The sequence below is a fragment of the Oncorhynchus clarkii genome, chromosome 17 (assembly GCF_045791955.1).
Source record: "Oncorhynchus clarkii lewisi isolate Uvic-CL-2024 chromosome 17, UVic_Ocla_1.0, whole genome shotgun sequence".
Lineage (NCBI taxonomy): Eukaryota > Metazoa > Chordata > Actinopteri > Salmoniformes > Salmonidae > Oncorhynchus > Oncorhynchus clarkii.
In genome coordinates, this window is record NC_092163.1 from 15,379,512 (window position 1) to 15,401,565 (window position 22,054).

Below are 22,054 nucleotides of genomic sequence, written 5' to 3' on the forward strand. Positions count from 1 at the left end.
TACGCTAGCAAATTGTCATTAATTACATCAGTTGTGCAGGGATCACACCGCTACGGAACCATGCTGACTGGGTTATAGAGGATAGCCGAGTAGGGAGACACAACCTTCAACGAACAACCCAATGTGATTTGAACAGGTTTCCCCATTTGACAAATCTCCTAAGTTTCCCTGATTACCATCAATAGGGGTGGATTTGGGAATGGGGCATGAGGTACAACGTCTAACACACTTCCAGCAGGCACCATTGGCTATATAACCTAGCAAGCTTGAGCAGGCGCGGCCGAGACTAAGTCATTTGTCAAACTATGCATGGTAATGGTAGCTATAGTGGGCCGACCCCAAACACAAGTTCATCAATCACAGTGAGCTAGCGTAGCGCCATACGTGATCCACATGCTGACCAATCCAATCAAATATCAAATGCAGCACCCAACACATTTGATTTTTACATTCCATACACCATTAACACTTTGTAAGAGACAGTGTTTTAACTCTGGGCACTATTTAACTGTGTCTGCTCCTATAAATATGGAAACAACACCCTATTGCGATACAGCCTATTCTAGCCTAGCTTATGTAGGCTAATGCTGCTATTGTGAAGGGGGGATTATAAGCGGTTTCATGAATTCGGGAACACTCACGGACGACTTATTTCAATAATTTGTTGCTAGAATATGGAAATCGATATATCCTAGTGCGACGTGGAAATGGGTTATGAAGATTCTGGTGAGCTTCTCGGGGATGTGGTCGTGTATCCGATTAGTTCCACTTATAACCTTCAGATGAGAGAGAAATGAGGGGAAGAGTTGGACAGATGTGGCAGCGAGGGAATGAATCTTGTAGGAGTTGTGTTGAATACTATATTCTGCTTCATAAGATGACATTAACCATGAGCGGTAAACAGGGCAATGACCGTTGCCAAGCATTCAGCTGTTACACTTTTATCTAAAAACTCATCTTCACTTAACATGGATAATATACGCTTAGCTTCAAGCCTTTAGACTTATGTTATGACAGAGCTTCACCTTGTCATTTTACACATTTCTATAAAAACTGTATAAAAATGTCAACAACATCCTCATCATGCAAAATTACATGACTGTTTGTTTAGACATAGCTGTATCTTTAGATACGCCATCTTGGAGCTTCACCTTGTAATTTAACAGATTCATATTGAAAACTGCATGGAAAGGTCAACATCCTCATCACACAACATGACATTACGGTGCCATGTTTAGACAGGAAATGACAGACTCAATCAACGTTTCCAAGGGTAATTTCAAGAAACCATCTCACACTGGTCAAAACAACTGAGAATGCATATCCAAATGTTGCGTAATGTTATGCCGCCAAATTAAATCCTTCACTTTTTGCTTTACCGGAGTTTAATAAATAAAAGGAGAAAAACTAAAGGAATCATGCTGACTCTGAAACTTTCTCCAGAGTTCCATGCTCTGTAATCCACACAAACGCTGGCATTTTGTTCATTTCTACACTTCACACTTTACCCTGATGGAGCACGGGGAAAAGAGAGGGCATGCCTGGAATTGCTACCATTGTGTGTGTGTGTGTGTGTGTGTATGTGTGCACGCTCCAGTGTGTGTATACGTATGTGTGTGTGCATGTATTTAGTTTATGAGGCCAAATAGGTTCAAAATGACCAAAGGATAATGAAGCAGCCACCAACTGCAAGACATTTAAGAAGTGTGCGATGAATAACACAGTGAGTTAATAGCCGTGCAGCAGTAAATACTCAGTGATAGAATATTAATGAAATTATGCCCATATTTTCCATTTCACCCCAGTCACAGTAATTGGATTGTGAAGACTCTCTAAATCCAAGCGTAACACAGTTGGTGCCCAAGCGACAAATATACTCTGTCTGCACTATAGGAAGTTCAAATGGCAAGATTTCAAGGAAATTCATGGAGGAGTAGAGGGAAAATAGAACTCACTAACAGTGTAGCTCATAACAACAGACCCCCACTTTTAGGCTGACATGTTGCTACTAGTTTGACTACCCAGACATGATTATGAGAGTTTGAATGGGCAACATGACAGATGTTACTTCCTGTAAACCAGCAGCAGGTGAGTTTGTTGTTGAATGGAAAACAATAGGAGTTGCTTGTTCGCTCATGTCATCCCATGGACTGTCGGTGACCAGTAAGTGAACTCCTCAGACAAAAAGGTCAGTCTTGACTCTCTTTTTAGCCTTGTAGAGACATCTGAAGAGCAGCAGAGTAGTGTAGAAGCCATGAATCAGCCACCATCTAGTGGCCCAAGTCAAAATTACACAACACCCAACTAGACCAAGGGACTTCAACCTTTTCTTGCCGAGGGACCCCCCTCCCTCCCAGGCAAACCAGCGACCCAGGAACCACCATCATACGTTAGCAAAAACGTTTTTCTTTCACATGTCTCGTCTTATCAGGTAAGTGATAATGGCAAGGAGAAGCAATTAACATTTTAGAATTCATATATTTGGTATAGTTTTTCTGTATTTTGACTTCCCCACATTATACTTGGAAGAGGAAGTTTAACTCCAAAGACATTTTGGCTAAGAGCACTGGTGTTGCGCAGTTTCTCTGGTGCCCAGCAAAGTCTACTGCGTCAGCCCCTCAGTATAGACTTCCGATCGCTGTCCGTGGTTCTGAAATTGCTACGTCTGTGTGTCTGCCTATCGATAGTGCTAGTGCTTGTGGTAGCCTATAGCTTTGCTTTACTGGATACATCGTAGGCTTACCAATGTTCACAGGAGGGGGGGAGGGGGGGGGGCTCGATACTCTCACTAGAGGAACAGTCACTATTCGCAAGAAGTGGGGGAGCAAGGCCACTATCATAGCAGGGCCCGGGAAGTGAGGTCTCAGTCTGGACTGGCAGGCTGCTGCATAACATACTAGCTTCCACCTGGTGTTTCGTTTCACTGCGTTTATGTGCACCACTTAGTCTTGCCTTTTGTTCATCCATCTTGAACAATGCACTCACTCTCCATCCGAGTCCGACCTGATTTACCTAACTTTTTTGAACTATTGATAGCCAAATTAGGTGAGGAGTCCGAGGCGGGCTGCCGCCGGCGCTGCTGAGAAATATACTAATTAGACACATGACAACTATATTGTCTGACTAACCTACTGCCGTGTAGATTAGACAAACACTTCGCTTGCTAGATGTGGAAATTTTAAAAAATTAGGGTTACTGTCAAAATGATTTATTAAAAACATTACATTTAGACGTATGTGTGAGTTGACGAGCTCATCAGCCCCCAGAGCTTGTGCCCCCCAGTGTGGGTTTCCGCTACGCCAGTGGCTAAGAGCAGCTGTTCAGCTGGTTAAATAAAGGTTAGCCATGTTTTGGCAAAACTGTATGTCCGAGTTAAGAAAGCTTACCAGCAGCCAGTGGCCTATGTCAGATACTCCAGTGAGTGTAATTAGCTCCAATGAGTGTAACTTGCTCAATATTAGGAGTTGAGAAATAAAGTTGAGATCATTAGAAATAAGACGATATCCAATTCTCTACTGTAGGTATGTCATTTTAAATGTGTTTATTCTGTTGTTGCTAGCGATATTCATAAAATTAAAAAACATATTTTTCAAAGACCCCCTGCAGTACCTCCACAGACCACCCCCAGAGTTTTAAAATAACAATTACCTCCGTTTTAAACTTAACAATTTGGCCATTGGACAGAGTTCTGCATCAGCTGGTCAGATGGTCCAATTTATATTTTTGTTAGGGCGATTCCAAAATGTGTCCAAAAACAGAAGAAACCTCCCCAGCAAATAAGTTAGAGTTTGATGGATAGGAAGTGTAGGGGTTTTTTTCATGGGGAAAATCATGAATTGAAACCATCCAACTTTGCAGGAGAAAAGGCAGCAAGATCATAGTGCGTAAATCTTATAAGACATACTGCTCTTGAACTACAGTAAATCTGAATGTACATCTATCTACTGTGAGTGAAATGTTCCAATATTCACATGGACATTCGATATTAATGTCTTAAGAATGTATCTTAATAATGCTATTACAACTGAGTTAATTGTCCACAGTGCATTTTAATTACTGACAGAATTGCTTGATTTCCTTTGTATGCCTATCTGGGATTAATAAAAATGGCCTCCTCTTTCCTTTGTAAGAAATCTCAGTCTAACACACTCACTAAGACCTAGGAAAGATAATACATTGTTAATGAAAAGCCCTGCAATGCCTTGGAGAGATCATTTCTGCCTAATGGACTTCACTCATCTTCATCTGCTAATACAACGTACTGTACTTGCGCTTACTAAAGATCTACCTAAGGCGATATTTAGCGGTTGCTGCTTTGAACCCAGGGCATAACCTACTTATGGAGAACATGTCAGCAATAGAAAGTGATTGAATTGGTTTAACTACAGGGTGATGTTCTTTTAGGGCAGGTTTTAAAATGTTTTACAAAGAAAAACTCAAATGAGCATTTCTTAGTGGACAGGTCCAGGTAGTCTCTTCCTCGGTTTCAGTCCGCTTTTGTCCATTTGAACACAATCCAGGTCTTGCTTTGGATGGGAGACCGAGTAGATGCCTAATTGAGCCTACGGGCAAGAAGGGCAATCAAGCCGGGACAAGGTCTGGCATGGGAAAAGAAGTGAAGTCTTCATAAGAGGCTAATAAAAATGTCAGCCGGGAGACTTGGGATGCTCGGGCAAAGGTCTCACCAAAGTGAAATAGGGGCCAAGCGGGAGGAAGAGAAAGAGGGACATTGAACAAGTGAGAACACACTGCGGCAAATGGTGCATGGATCATCTTTTTGGATATCTATTCAGACAAAGAGACCGTATCATTATTACCTCGTCATTAGTTCACCTCTTCATTTCACCCGTATTTGATCACTCCCTTAAAACTTTGTCTCGTCTTTTGCATGCACTATTACAGCGCTCTATGCTGGACTACATAATGAGGTCTTCTCTTTCTTTCCCTCCCCTGATGGAGTCCACCAGCCAACCAGGAGCTGCAACACTTTGAACTCTCCTTATTAAACACAAGTACTGTCTCTCGAGCCCAGGCATTTGAAGTCTAGACTAATTGACTATCTCCTTGACATTTCCACTGCACTCCAGCCCAGACCTCACCAACACTAACATTGCATCTTCACACTGACGGTAATTGGGGCTTTATGACTCCCATCCTAGCCCCTACCACCCAACACACACACAAAAACAAATTGGAAGACTTGGTGGAGTGTTGTGTACAACAAGCACATCTAATCGGGGATTGATGCATAATATTAAGCATATTAAATGATAATACTGTTTGCGTTGCCTCTAGAATTAAAAAAAAGAAGTAAATGATATTTTTTGGAGTGCAGACCCTCTACACTGCATCACATAATGAGGTCATACAAGGAAAGGCACGCAACACAGTTTGAGGTAGGTCTACTTGAAGGGCAAGGAAGCATGCCGTTTTGCCACTACCTTGATTTTGCTTTGTCTCAAACAATCACGATACGTGGAACATTAATTAATCAGAACGGAATGTAAGAATAATCGCACGTGGCGACAAGCGATGCGATCTGTTTGAGATTGTGGAAGCACTCCAAGGGGTTCTCTCTCTCTCTCTCTCCATTGGCTTCTACCTCCCTCCCTCCCTCCCTCTTTCTTTCGCCGCCTCTCTCAGCCTGCACATGGGCCTTAGTGTTCTTGCCTCGCTCTCATTTGTAGATTGTGCCTTAGGGCTGACAGATGTTCTATATTTTTTTTCCAACGTTAGGTTGTTCGCTTCCATCACGTTTACCACCACATGCACAGATACTCCCTTCATCCAGAGCATGGCTAACTCGCCTCGACTCAGAAACACACCTGTATTGTCTCCCATAAAGAACAGTGAGATGAGGAACCACTCCCGTGCTAGTGGTTACCTCCACCAGCTGAAGTAAGGATGGTTAGGAACAGGTAAATTGTGCCGTGCTAGCACGCTAAACTATCATGCTAGATCCAGTTGGGTCCCATGGCAGTTCCACATCCCTGTTTTACTTTTGGAGTGTTCCTGTATTAGGGATGTATCCTGCATACAGATGTTATCACACCATGTGTTGCAGCTAGCTAATCATCCACTATAGCTATTAAGACAGATGTTTGCAGTTAATGATATCCTTGCATACGGAGTTTAGCATTCATATTACATGTGTTGTAACCTTGGCGTGTTATCTTACAGTCAAGGCTGAAAGTAAGACTAAGTGATGGGTGTGGACCTGCTTTTTAATCATTTTACTGATGTACGAGGTTAGTACTAAACTGACAAATGGAATTGTTTAATTAAAAGATGCTCATATGATGGACCAATTAGCTATTTGATGTAACATTTTATGGGGTTAAAATATTGAATTGTGTTTACTACTATTGCCCATAGAAAAACATTCATAAATGTCCAAAAAACAGTCAAAAAATAAATAAGGAAAAAGGCTTCAAAGTGTCTGTCCTATATCTAGGTAATATAAGAAAGATCAGGAAATATTTGAGTTTTTTTGGCACAAAGCTACCTCCACTCAATTACATGGGTTACCTTCAGATGAGTCCTGTGACACTTGTGGGGGTTGTAGAGAAAAACAAAGAACACTATCGTGTTTGTGAGATTCTCCCCCTTCCATAGGTTTTTGGCCAAACTGTTCGGATGCAACAGACGTTTTCCTGAGAAGACCGATTTTCGGGATGTTTCGTGGTCTGACAAATACCGCTATAGCTCGGTCACCTTCCACCGCAGATGCGGAAGGCCGACATAAGCTGATATGGTGGATTGAGACGCAGCCAATATATCCAGCTGACAGATTTTAATGGGGATTTTTTTATTATGTTACTTAGATTGACGCATTGGTACGTCAATAGACACTTAAAGATTTGAACCAGTGTGCTACAGCAGGAAAATATTCCTGCATCAACATGAAATGTGGATTATAATTAATGGACATTTTTTGTGGGGGTCGATACATTTTTTGTTAGGGCAAATCAAGTCTGACATTTTAAAGTGGAAATTACTAACTTTAGAAGCCTTTTTAAACATGGAATACACTAGAGGTTTGCATTTCCTGCCGTGCAGGAAAATTCTCAGCAACAAATGAGTGATCAAATGAAGATCCTATATCTGTACGTACCCTCATTTGCACTTCTTTGAGAAGTGATGGGAACATTTCTAAAGAGTTTGCCTTTACTACTTTGAGGACAGTTCAAGGACATTAAATATGAATTTGCACTTATAAATGTGTGCTTGTTCCAAAAAGAGTGGCAATGAATGGAAGTATTTGAACTCTGTAGTGGGAGAGATCTCATCTGAAGCAAATTCATATTCCACCCACCTGCCTGTTGATGCTGTCTTATCTGGACAGAGGCTGTCATTGTTTTGGAGCACAACACACACACACACACACACACAGAAATAATTAAGGCCTTCGCCTGAAACATTTGTGCCGATGACTGCTGCTTTAGTCAATATGTTCATGAGAAAAAGCATTCTTCAGTATTTTCCATAAGCGCTAAATAGCCGACAACACTCATTGTAAGCCGGCTACTTTTTCCACCTCATAAATTACCGAGCCATTTTTTCATTTAAAAGTTTCAATTAGGTAGTCAGAAAAGTCCATATAGCCAGCCTTCTGCCACTAAAAGGAATGATATGCATCTTCTAGTCATCTATCGATAGGACAGACGCCTGTCAGTCTTTCACATGTTTTATCGGCCTATACAGCCACGGAGTCGGGGCGCAAAGGCTATTTACTGTGCTTTGATTGATTACTGAACAGTAAGCGTTGACTAGTTTATAAAAGGTGTCGAAATGACTGAATAAAGTCAATCTCCTATGTCCCTTTGCTATTCATAAAATCATACAATGTAGTTATGTCCATGGTATTGCATCGGGACATGTAAACCAAAAGATCTGGTTTGTTTTTTTCCTAGGATTCGAAGCCCATGAAAAAAACTTGCCAGTGACCGTAAAGTGGCTCGTCAGTGTAGCCTAGTGATGGTTTGTTCGTGAACTGACATCTTCTTTTTTTTTTTCAATGGATCTGCTAGGTGAACGGAACCGAATCTCATCGGTAAGAGACATGTGTTTTGGCTCCCTAATTTGCATACTGGTAGGCTACTCCTGCTTTTTAGTCGATTATCTGCAGATAAATTATGAAAACATTCGATGAAGATGTCAAATCCTCACTACCGGAACAATAAGAATAAGTTGAGAGAGCGCCTCATTCTGGTCCAAAATATGATACAGATTGAAGGTTACAAAAGTTAATGTACATGATACTTATACGCTAGTATTAAAGATATTGATACTAGTATTAAAGATATTGATACTAGTATTAAAGATATTGATATAGGCCTACTGATTTAATTAAAGTTAATAGACAACTGCTGCTTTCTGTTTAGAAAAGCCCATGTTTAACACCTGCTTCATTCATACCTGTTGAAGTAAGACTGTAAATGTGACTTGAATCTCAAGATTGGTTTAATGTTAAAAAGGTTTTCTTACTTAGAAAATAGTTGTGATCAGAACTAGGCCTAGACAATATCCAAAACAACTAACACACCACATTTCAATCATTTTCAGTCGTATTACTGAATAGAAATATCTTTCAACAACAACACATTTTACAAAAATGCGAGGAGAAGTCATTCAACTATTCTATAATTTAGGGGTGCATTTTGGATGGAACGAAGGCATTAGAATGTACCGGAGGCCACCAAAATGGAGCTTGTTCTGCAATTTTCACGGAAAACACAGCTATTACTTCCAACAACAGCAACAAAAAAATGTGCTTCCGAGAAAGAACCAGAGGTTGTTTGTCTGAATCTGTCCGTCGCTCAGCCAGCCTCCCCTCAAATTCCTTTCATTTTCTGGAAGCATTAGCCGCCCTACCAAACATTTCTACAAGATAATGATCTGCAAGCATGTCAGATGGGTTCTCGATATTTACCGTCATTATGCGTTATTTCTTACACATTTCTCTGTATTAAAACCTGTTCATCCACTATTTGCTTGTGGTTACTCTTCAACTGGACTGCTCGGATTCTCTGCACCTTAGCACACATGCACTCACCCACACAGACATATACACATCACAACGGCTGCTACAAGACTATTTATACAGCTCAATTTATACACTGCCACCCCCCCCCCCCAAACATGTGTTAATATTGGATTATAAATTGTGCCTTCCTGTATTATACTTATGCTAAAATGTTTAATTCTATTCTACTGAACCATTAACTTTATGTTTCTATTATCTTTTATTAAGTTTTATTGTGGTTGCACCGTCCAGAAGGTGCCTGCCAGTAAGTGGTTTGTTGGCCGATGGTATACCATGCGTATCCCATACATACAAGTAATAAAACTAGAAACTACTGATAGCACCGTTATTCGCAAGCGTTTCCCTTATAAGCGTTCTCATACTCAGAATGAGTCAGAATGCATGCAGTGTTCTGATCTCAGTGATAAAATAATGGTCCATTGTTTCTGACTGGTCTCCACTGGTCCTTGTACACCAGTGACCCAATGCATCCCTCTTCCACTCCTCCATTCCCTGCAGCAACAGAAGGTTGACTTACCCCAACAGTGTGGGTGACAGCTAGCCAGAGTGATGATGACAAAGGTAACCTGGGTCCAACAGGCTCTCTCTCTGTGTGTCTGTGTGTGTCTGTGTGTGTGTCATTAGCACCCAGTTACTCATTTTAACACGTCATATCACCGGAGTTCTGTGTTAAAGGGGTGGCTCTGCAGTACTATGCTGTTGCCATTTTAGAAACCCACTAGCTGTGTTTTGTTTAGAGCGACATACACTGAGTGCACAAAACATTATGAACACCCTTTTTGAACACTTTCAACATCTTGTAGAGTCCATTGCCCCAGCGAATTGAGTCTGTCTTGAGGGCAAACCAATATTACAAAAAGGTCTTCCTACTGTTTTGTACAGTCAGTGTACAAGCTAGACGGTTTGCTGCAGAGACGGGTTGAATTACTAGGTATGGCCCAGTAAGGTCTTTGTAAGATAACAGGCTTTTTGACCCTTAGTAGTTTGTTCGTTTTTATTTTGTAGCAACATCAAGGCCTATACCTTCCACTTCTTGTCAGTAAAACTTTTCAAAACAGCGCAGGCTAACAGTCCACACTATTCCACAGGCTAACAGTCCACACTATTCCACAGGCTAACAGTCCACACTATTCCACAGGCTAACAGTCCACACTATTCCACAGGCTAACAGTCCACACTATTCCACAGGCTAACAGTCCACACTATTCCACAGGCTAACAGTCCACACTATTCCACAGGCTAACAGTCCACACTATTCCACAGGCTAACAGTCCACACTATTCCACAGGCTAACAGTCCACACTATTCCACAGGCTAACAGTCCACACTATTCCACAGGCTAACAGTCCACACTATTCCACAGGCTAACAGTCCACACTATTCCACAGGCTAACAGTCCACACTATTCCACAGGCTAACAGTCCACACTATGTTTAAAAGGAAATGGTAATGCTCCCTATTCTGTATTCCCTGTATGTCTCACTATCAACATCTGTTACATCTTAACAAGTTTTTCCTGGTCTTTGATGTTTTTTTATTTTGCACGATTATCTAGGCTTCCTCTTGTTAATACAAAGTGTTCATGTTCCAAACAAAACAGGCTAGCATTCCACATGACAGTCCACAGCAATGATAAAGCTCACTGCTGTTTTTCCTGTCCTCTCACCATTAGCGTGACACCTCTTTCCTGGTCTATGACCGAAGCTTTCTCATTGGACTGTACACGGGGGTGAGGAGAGGTGGAGGTTAGGGGGCGCATTTCATCTTCATTATTAGACAAGAATTGACCAGGAGAAAATGACCTGTTCCGATTAGAGTCTTGTTGAAAGGGAGGAATGTGAGAACGGAAGGATGAAGGGAGATGGAAGTAATGATGCAAATTGTCAGGATGGCTCCTCTTGAGGGTTGTGGGAGAAGAGGTTGGATGGGGTTGGGGGTGCAGGGGTTGGACGGGGGGGGGGGGGGGGGGTGAGCTAACGGTCGCAAATATGAAGAGCTTGTCTATCCTTTGATCAAAACACTGGAATTGATTAAATCCTTCTTCTTCCTTCCTTTTTTTTTGGTCTGGTCTATAATTCATTAGTTCCGGAAAGAGAGAATTTATAGGGTCGGTATAAATATTAACGATTGGAAGTATTTTCTTAGAAGATCACTGCTAACTCTCTGGGTGGAGATTAGCATGGCTCAATAGATGTGGCAGATATTGTTGAAGATGACAGAGGCACCAAACAGACATGGCAGTACTAACTTCAAAAATGTATGTTGGTTTTATATTGGCAGTTGACATCAGCATCGCAAGTCCATTGACGTGCCTTCGTAAGTGTATCCAACTGCACTGCAATGAGTAGATCAACTTTTTCTACTACAAAATTACTTTGAAGTAATACTGATAGATAGTTCGAATTTGAGTCAAGTTGGCTGTTTTATATGAGTTAGGACATTTGTCAGCATTTACAAATGCTGAAACACCCCACACAGAGAGGCATTTAGAAAGCAGACTTAAAACACATAAATGCACCTTACCTTTCTCTTGTTGTTGGGACTGACGTACAAGTAGCTGAGGATTGTTTTCGCCCCCACTTTCTCATTGAGCTTCTGGTAAGTGGTTCCGTAGTCGGTTGACCTGGAATTTAATCAGAGTGTTTGATGAAGACTTGATGAATCTCTTGTTGTAATTAAAAATCCCCTGGAGAACGTTTAGTTGGATAAAAAAAAAGCATGCACAATTATGTCCCACCTCCTTGTGGTTCGCTGTTCTACGACAACACACTCAGATTACAAGGGATAAACAACCATAACCTAGCCAGGGTGTATGTCTCCAACTATCTGACCAATGTCCAGCTCTTCTTTTAAAAACAGCACAGAATTCAAAAACAGCATCACCAGGAACAATAGCACTTTTTCTGGAATAGTTTCTCTGTTATGGTCCAGGAAAAGATTTGAAGTCAAATCATGTCATTCACTCCTTCAGTCCAAACTGTTAGGAGAAAAAGGCACAACAAAGTGCAAAACTTCACGTACAGTTGAAAGACTGGCTGCATAGTCTCAAGTGGACTGTTTTATAGCTGGTCAAAGATGAAGCCATTGGACCATGAGTTAGACTAGCTTTATGCAAAGTTTTCACGTGGCCTCCTGCATTGTCATTCACACAAAGCTTCCTGTTTTAAAGGAAGTAACAGCAATGTTTGAGAGGATTTTGAAAAGAATACTGAAAAGGCAAAATAATGTGTGAAGTTTTTTTGGAGGTCGTGTCTAGGTAGCACAACTCTGTGGTTTCAAAGTATCACCATATCTGTCAGCATAAAACTACTAACCCAATATGGATCCCAACAGTTGAGTCAAAGCTAACAGTGGATGAAAGGGGATTGTGCTGAAATATTTAAGCGATGGTCAGAGTGCTAATGTGAAATTTGTGTTCTGTCTGGGATGTGACATTCCAGAACGTCTCGAAGTTTGAACAACTTATCTCCCCTGCCAGGTTCATTTTATTCATAGAGAAGCGAGGCTCAATCAAGGAGCTATTTCATGTTCAGCTAAAACACACACACAAACACACACACACACACAGACAGACATGCAAAGCAGGCAAAGCTTCAAAAATACACCATGCATGCATCACCCTTCAACGCTTGTTACTACTACAAACAAAGCAATCACTGACTTCGATAGAGGGTTTTCATTCATCCTGTGCTTATAGAAATGTTAAATCCTGATTTTGGAATCTCAATTGAAATGGAAGCATTACAACTTTGAAGTCGTTTTTTTTGTAGTGAAGTTGACAAATAACAAACATAAACACAAATAGCCCAGCCCCGTGACACCAGCATGGTGACTTTCATCTTCCCTTTTTCAGATTTATTATGGGATGGTTTCCATGTCGATTAAAAAAGGGCGAACTCCTGAATACCGGCGGTAGCATCTATCAACGGGTGGATCCATCGACACTTTGGACCACAGGACAATGACATCATCTGGCTATTGATCTGCTCTTCATAGAACCCCCATCATACGGCTGCTGTGATATAAGGCCCAATGACATACTTTTAGTGGTGCAGCAACTCTCGACATGAACCAATGAAACTAATACAAATCGGCCACCCCCCCTCACATCATAAACCTAGCTACTCCTCACATCATATACCTAGTTGTTTTAGTTGAGGGATCAATTTCAAGCTCTTCTATTCATACCGGACTAACGTGATACTGCCTTGTTGGGTTCTTTTCAAGGACAGGGAGGAGACTTAGAGCACCCCCAGTACATGCCCAATTAGATTTCCCCCATATATCTACTGTACTATGACAGCAGCAGCCCTGTTGTCTTCCCTATTGGAGTTTGATTAATCAATGAGCGGGGGGGGGTATCTGGAGATGGTTAGCTAGAGGTCGCTAATCGCATTAGCGGGGTGCAAAGTAAACAATAAACAGCTTGAACCGTCCAACGGATGGCAGCTTTGCTGAGTATTCCAAATTAATTCATGAATGCCTCGGCGCACTCCGATAGCATTTCTCTCTCACCACTCCGCTTTGAGAGCAGCAGGTTGGGCTTGTACCCCCTCCCATTTCTGCCCCAGGTTTGATGGCTGTCTTCCATTCTCAAAACTACCAGCGTATCCGTCTCTCCCCCTCATGAAGTGAGGGAACAGTCAATGTTAGACGCACCATTAACAGGGTAATGAGGTGTCACGCCCGTTCACGTTTGAGCCATCCACGACTTAAGCCACTAAAGGCTAGTGGTTAGGACTTCAGTGGAGACAGCCATATAACGCTACATTTCCCACTGCTGTGGTTGGGAGATAGGCCTTGGGGTGGACCCACGGATCGGTTGTGGACAAGGCCGCTGAAATCACTGGAAAGTCCTGAGGTCCATTTTCTGTTTTCCTCTTTCTCATATGAGGGCCGCAACGTTCAAGCAGACCCGCACCGCTGGGATTTGTACAAATTTGACAGGCCTACTGTTACAAAGTCTCTTAAATGCCAAAACCGCAGTCTATCAACTTTAATGAACGCCAAGTGGAACACATGTAAGAGCATTTAATTTGTCCATCTTTTAGCGAAAGCCCGTGGTAAAATAAGGCGAGACGTCATAAGACGTGTTCCGGTGGAAAGGAGTCGATAGAAGAACAATTCAAATCCTCCAACTGCGGAGTTTACAATGGACAGTCAAACACTTTCTATTTTCAGCCAAGTCTCAAACATACAGTGGGGCAAAAAAGTATTTGTCAGCCACCAATTGTGCAAGTTCTCCCACTTAAAAAGATGAGAGGCATGTCATTTTCATCATAGGTACACTTCAACTATGACAGACAAAATGAGAAAAAAAAATCCAGAAAATCACATTGTAGGATTTTTAATGAATTTATTTGCAAATTATGGTGGAAAATAAGTATTTGGTCACCTACAAACAAGCAAGATTTCTGGCTCTCACAGACCTGTAACTTCTTCTTTAAGAGGCTCCTCTGTACTCCACTCGTTACCTGTATTAATGGCACCTGTTTGAACTTGTTATCAGATTAAAAGACACCTGTCCACAACCTCAAACAGTCACACTCCAAACTCCACTATGGCCAAGACCAAAGAGCTGTCAAAGGACACCAGAAACAAAATTGTAGAACTGCACCAGGCTGGGAAGACTGAACCTGCAATAGGTAACCAGCTTGGTTTGAAGAAATCAACTGTGGGAGCAATTATTAGGAAATGGAAGACATACAAGACCACTGATAATCTCCCTCGATCTGGGGCTCCACACAAGATCTCACCCCGTGGGGTCAAAATGATCACAAGAAGGGTGAGCAAAAATCCCAGAACCACACGGGGGGGACCTAGTGAATGACCTGCAGAGAGCTGGGACCAAAGTAACAAAGCCTACCATCAGTAACACACTACGCCGCCAGGGACTCAAATCCTGCAGTGCCAGACGTGTCCCCCTGCTTAAGCCAGTACATGTCCAGGCCTGTCTGAAGTTTGCTAGAGAGCATTTGGATGATCCAGAAGAAGATCATATGGGAGAATGTCATATGGTCAGATGAAACCAAAATATAACTTTTTGGTAAAAACTAAACTCGTCGTGTTTGGAGGACAAAGAATGCTGAGTTGCATCCAAATAACACCATACCTACTGTGAAGCATGGGGGTGGAAACATCATGCTTTGGGGCTGTTTTTATGCAAAGGGACCAGGACGACTGATCCGTGTAAAGGAAACAATGAATGGGGCCATGTATCGTGAGATTGAGTGAAAACCTCCTTCCATCAGCAAGGGCATTGAAGATGAAACGTGGCTGGGTCTTTCAGCATGACAATGATCCCAAACACACCGCCCGGGCAACGAAGGAGTGGCTTCGTAAGAAGCATTTCAAGGTCCTGGAGTGGCCTAGCCAGTCTCCAAATCTCAACCCCATAGAAAATCTTTGGAGGGAGTTGAAAGTCCGTGTTGCCCAGCAACAGCCCCAAAACATCACTGCTCTAGAGGAGATCTGCATGGAGGAATGGGCCAAAATACCAGCAACAGTGTGCGAAAACCTTGTGAAGACTTACAGAAAACTTTTGACCTCTGTCATTGGCAACAAAGCGTATATAACAAAGTATTGAGAAACTTTTGTTATTGACCAAATACTTATTTTTCACCATAATTTGCAAATAAATTCATTAAAAATCCTACAATGGGATTTTCTGGATTTCTTTTCCTCATTTTGCCTGTCATAGTTGAAGTGTACCTATGATGAAAATTACAGGCCTCATCTTTTTAAAGTGGGAGAACTTGCACAATTGGTGGCTGACTAAATACTTTTTTGCCCCACTGTACTTGTGAGTCACAAATATCCTAATCGGGCACCGAATCTCAAGGTAGCAAGAACGCAACCTGTAGACCTACAAACACAAGATATTACAACTATAGCCAAGGGAGTGGATTATGTTTGAATTCAGTTTTCAGTAATGCGGAGAAGCCCCTTGAGCTGAAAGTGCAGCGAGACTCGCTTGAGCTGCACTCAAGGCCAGTCAAAGTAAGTGCACTTGGACTACACTGGAGAGCACATTGGCTGTCTGTGAGTAGCTGTGACTCATATTCACACTAATGCCTGTTTGCTTTGGGCTGAATTAAACATCTGGTTGGTTGGCTGGAAGGTTCTGGCGACAGGTGCACGTTTTTCTGGCGAAAAGTCTCCTCAATGAGGAGAGGGCAAGTTGCACCGTTTAAATATTCAAGGTGATTTTGTGTAAGCCTTTGATTTGTCAACCTCTTATTGGTGATGCACTTATGTATTTATAATGTGGTATACAAAAGGAGACAGAACATGAAACACAACCTTGTTGCTGCTAAAAATCCGATATAACAGGTCACTGAAGACTTCACACAGAAATGTACACAGAAGACTTGCAATGACAAAGCATGATGTGCTTACCTCCACAACGAGCTCTCCGTGACACTGTTCAGGTTGAAGTCAAACAGTTTGGTCAGCATGAGAATCACCTGCAAGACATGAAGATAAATCCTTATTTACACACTTTAATACAGAGTCTACACCAAAACGCACGTTTCAACACACAATATCATAAACATAAAGCGTAATCACATTTCACATCGCATTTCAAAACATTCGATGATTCGTCCTGAATTACATTTGTCAGCAGTCAAGGAGATCGTGTTTCTTCTACAGTACGCGAAATCCAAGGAAATGATCCGTTCTTGGAGTTACAAGCCACAGGTCATCAACAATTTGCCCTCTAACATCCTCAAAAGGTTGCTGAATCAAATCCCCGAAACTGAGAAGGTACAAATCTGTCATTCTGCCCCAGAGCAAGTCAGTTAACCCACTGTTCCCCTGGCGCTTACGACTTGGATGTCGATTAGGGCAGCCCCCCTCACCCCCCCCGCACCTCTCTGATTCAGAGGGGTTGGGTTAAATGTGGAAGACATATTTCCGTTGAATGCATTCAGTTGTACAACTGACTACATGTCCCCCTTTCCTTTCCCACGTTGAAGTGGTGTCCCTTGATTTCACGATCACTTGTGTAATACAAGATGCTTCTTCCATACTTTCTAAAATCACCCATCACATCCTTTCAAAATAGAAAGGACAGATAGGAAGATATTAAACGTTGGATATGTAGCCTCTGTAGCCACACATGAAAAGGCATAGTTCTGTCTTTGGGAAACTCACAGTCTACCTGATAGAGAATACATTATACAAATGTGTCCTCCACCTAGCTTGTTCAGGGGATCTGACTACTGACTAGCAAGCTCAGCTGAACTGTCAGCGAAAGGAACTAAAAGATACATCAGACGAACAGCGTGTGACGACTAATTATTAAGAGCTCATTACTTAACCATATCCTATTCAATCTAAACGCGGCACTGTAAATATTCTTTATAACTGTAACATCCTTAAAGTGCTTGGGATTTAGAAGGAAAATCTGGGTCGATCCAAGTCTTCAGGGAAAATGAAAAGACAGATAAATCACATTCTGCCCAAAGCAGAATGAGAACTACAGAAGCACGGAACTACAGAAGCACGGAACTACAGAAGCACGGAACTACAGAAGCACGGAACTACAGAAGCACGGAACTACAGAAGCACGGAACTACAGAAGCACTCGCAATCTATTTACTTTATGACTAGAGGTATATTTCAAATTCATTGAAATTTGTGGCGGTGGAGCTATTCACCAAGCACACCTGTAGTTTACCAGTCTACTTTGACATGGTACTATAGACCCCTGACATTTCACGCAATGTTTGCTGTCTGTTAGCATGTTGCTAACTGTGTGGAATCGCCTGGAGTATGATGTCATGGGTTTGACAGTTTCGGGATTGTTCAAATGCTGTAGATGTCATACAACACAGAGGTCAGTAACAACATGGACAAGTCAAACAGATCCAGCAGTCTTATGTCCATCTTTATCAGCCTCGTGTCATCCAGATGACCTTAGCATAATCTACATAGCTTATTTTCCTCCCTCCAAACACCCATAGGCGGGCTGAAACTTCAAAGAGGAACTGCACTGTATGCATATTCAGGAAAAAAAGTCCATAGTGTACAGCAAAAACAAAACAACCGGAGCCTATAAACAATTTGTACATGCCGTTTCCAAGACCGGCTACACAATGTTCCTTGGCTGCACGCTGCGTCATGGCAACATCCAACTGTTTCCCTGTCCCTCGGATACCTTTGAGTCGACCTCCCGCTGCATGTTGTGGAGGCAGGCGTGGAGGAGGAGTCACCGTGGGAGTTGTGTGACTTTGTGAAGTGTGTTCCGCCAGCGTGGGGGCCCCGCGAGTGAGTTACAACGCCAGAACAGATGCACCTCTGCAGCGGGGAATTACATTGTGAGGCCCCTTTGATCACCCTGTATTATGTATGAGGCAACATCTGCGGCCTCGGAACGCACCAAAACAACACCGCCCCCCACACACACACGGCTGCTTTGGGTCGACCTGTGGAGGAGTTTAGGTTAGCGAGAAGAACCCATCAACACAAAACTCCTATAAATTAAGAGTTTGTTCACAATGTAGCCCGGTGTCTCCTCTAAGCGTCTGAGTGGTAGATGCTCCAGTGAGGAGAGAATTACCCCAGGGGATGAATAACCTTACATGTGCAGATGAGACCAATGCATGCTAATGACCCAGTCCATTTCGCTGGCCAGCTGGAGGGGGAATTCGCACACAGGCGCATACCCACACGCACAAAGGCGCGCACACACCCACCCACACACAACCACCTCCACAAGGCTTCTCTCTCTCTCTCTCCGTCCCTCCTCGCTATCTCCTAAATTCTACCGAACCTCTAAATTCAGTTGTTCTATGTCTGTTTGACAGAGCAGGTGCCCTTGTACCAATGTATCTCTGTACTCCATGCCTATGCCTCCACCTCCGCCTGTTTCTGTGTACTAGAGCCAGGTTCTCTATCACCTCGCCCAAACAACCAATAACCTGGGCAGATAAAGTCCTTTAAAAGCAAAGTAAGCAGAGCTGTAAAAGCGGAGCAGGCCAGGCGGGGCTGGCTGTGTAGCTGGCATCATTAGCTGAAGGACAGTGTGCATGCGGACCCTTCTGTCTGCCACATATGGAGCCTAATGTGGGTGGCCATCAGCGTGCGTCCGTGTCAGATGGTCTCCCCGCTGGAAAGTGCATATGCTACATTACCGAGCTTGCCAATTAGGCCCGTGGGTAGACTCCTACTGTAAATATTACCTTGCCGAGCAATAGAAGGAAAAGACAGACTAAAAAAAATGAAGATATCTGAGAAGGACTAACGATGGGGAGAGTGCTGTGTGAGGGAGTGAAGAAGAACAAGAAGGTCATTCCACCAGAAGCGGTTAGGAGTTGTTTGAGGGAGAGAAGATGGAGGACTGTGACTTTCAGTAGCTTGGAAGGTGTTTGGGTTTACGTGGCTGTGGCAGGTTGAGGCGACAGCTCTGTTTATGGGATGCATTATGCTGAAAACCCCACATTGAAGTAAGTCACTGGGATTCAGAAAATGTTTGAGGTGGTAGGCCTGGTGAGGTTTGTATTAAGATAAGTGTCCCCTTTCGAATAAGTAAAACTTTCAAAGTGCATTGGAGGCCAGTTGGAGGGAGTTTGCAAATGTTATGCTAAGTCTCTGGTTGGCAGAATTTTAGGGGGTATTAGAAATGCAGAGAGGTTTGAGCTCAGGGTGCGGATCAATAACAGCTGTGTTTCTGCAAAGACTTAAGTGCTTAGAGTTTCTCTTTCACACACAAATACACACACAGAGAGACAGAAACACACACACAGAAAAACGCACACACACTGGGTGCCTTTGTTGCCAGAAAATGGCTCGTTGTGTTTCCTGCTATCTGGTGATTGTCCTTGACAAGGGGAGAAAGAAAGAGAGAGCCCAGAACTGTAAACAAATAGAAAACATAAGGATCCTAGCCACAGCTTTGTCTGACTGTGAAACTCCCAGAAATGAGACATGTTAAGCACACACTTCAGGGCATTCACATAAAAAAAAAACTTTTCTGAAATCCCCTTTTTCTTCTGTATGTCTTTCACGAAATTGTAATCACGAGAGAGAGAGAGTTGTTGTGTTTCTTTCTGACTGCATGCTAAAGTACAATCCCGTATTCCACACTCTCGTTAATCTTTCAGGTATCGTCTCAGATATTCAGATACTGTAGTAGGTGGATGCACTCTAGAGTCTCGAGTGTTCAAGATGCAATTTCGTAACCATGTGGTGAACACCGCACGCACTCAATACTTCTGTGTTTTTCATCTATAAGGAATGCATTACACCTCTGCACACTACATATCTATTATGTTCTTGAGAAAAAAAACAAGTCAAATATATAAATATCATATATCTTACCATGATTCATCTTCCTAGATGTTCAAAAACCTGAATCTGTCAAACTCCGGAGGGATCATCGTGACAACATGCCTTCTCTCTGTAGGATTAGCCGTTGTCATCTCATATTTTGGAAATATTTCACAATCCATGCCTATCCCCGATATGAAAGTAAAATGTAGCTGCGAAACCTTGATTTAAGTCATCTGTCAAATTCTTGGATATCCCACCAAAAATCTGTCTCCATTGAGGATCAAAATGTGTCATTTGAGAGCAATGTCTCAGGGTAGGAAATGTTAGTATCAATACCAAACATTTATAGTAATGTTCTGGGTTTTGGGATGCCTATTTCTGGGGCCTAATTAGCTAGTCTTGTGTTAAAATGTTTTTTTCTTTTTTTTCTTCTGACAATATTACCCAGAAACCACAGTGATATCGTTCTCTGTATACTTTAAGACCAACATATTCAGTGTTGTAAACCCACTTGTTGACATACCCCCAGGGTTTTAGTCAAAATGCATGGCTGGATATCGTATGTTGATATGTATATTCCAGGTTGGATACTATGTTAATAAGAAGTAATATTGTACTGATGTACTTAGTAGTTATCTGCCATGCTTGTATGTGTGTAGCTCCATCAGCAGAAGAACAGAATCAAAGACACACACCATGGTGGGAAGAAGACTAGTTACTAATACACATCCAAAGTGAAAAGGCAGATTTTCATTGCCGTAGTTTGACTGCCACCTACAATGCTAATGACCTGATTAGATGGCAGGATTCACTTTCTTCACAGCGTGATCACTGTTGCAGGGGAAGACATGGAGCTACTGTGTGTGTGTGTGTGTGTGTGTGTGTGTGTGTGTGTGTGTGTATATATATATATATATATATATATATATATATATATATATATATATATATATATATATATATATATATGTTGTGCTTAGTGGGACTATCATTTGTTTTTCAACAGGACAATGACCCAAAACACACCTCCAAGCTGTGAAAGGGCTATTTGACCAAGGAGAGTGATGAAGTGCTGCTTCAGATGACCTGGCCTCCACAATCACCCAACTGAGATGGTTTGGGATGAGTTGGACCGCAGAGTGAAGGAAAAGCAGCCAACAAGTGCTCAGCATATGTGGGAACTCCTTCAAGACTGTTGGAAAAGCATTCCAAGTGACTACCTCATGATGTTGGTAGAGAGAGTGCCAAGAGTGTGCAAAGCTGCCATCAAGGCAAAGGGTGGCTATTTGAAAAATCTTAAATATATTGTGATTTGTTTGACACTTTTTTGGTTACTACATTATTTCATAGTTTTGATGTCTTCACTATGATTCTACAATGTTGAAAGAAGTAAAAATAAAGAAAAACCCTTGAATGAGTAGGTGTCCAAACTTTTGACTGGTACTGTATACAGCCATGAATTATGCATATAGACTGCAGAGATTGTGAACAATCTATTGTTTTTGGTGTGTGTGTGTGCGTGCGTGCGAATGAGCGTGTGTGTGTGTGTGTGTGTGTGTCTGCACATTGAATGTGCGCACGTGGGTCTTCAAATGAACGATGTGTCTGTAAGCAATGTTGATTCAGGTAATAAATCACTGTTCAGTACTTTGCCATAAGGGGAAGATAACACTTGACACAATTATTGAAATTGAATTCATGGACACTCTCGCTCCAGACAAAAGATAACGG

General features: G+C 42.2%; 1 protein-coding gene across 1 annotated transcript in view; it reads right to left on the bottom strand.

The window, feature by feature from the left end:
• Positions 1–22,054, bottom strand: part of LOC139370323 (VPS10 domain-containing receptor SorCS1-like) — a 145,581-nt gene that overhangs the window by 56,911 nt on the left and 66,616 nt on the right. Inside the window, exons 2-3 of the mRNA XM_071109726.1 lie at positions 16,445–16,512; positions 11,570–11,669 (exon numbers count right to left, since the gene is read on the bottom strand). Of these exons, the coding sequence (XP_070965827.1) occupies positions 11,570–11,669; positions 16,445–16,512 (168 nt within the window). The remainder of the gene's footprint in view (positions 1–11,569; positions 11,670–16,444; positions 16,513–22,054) is intronic.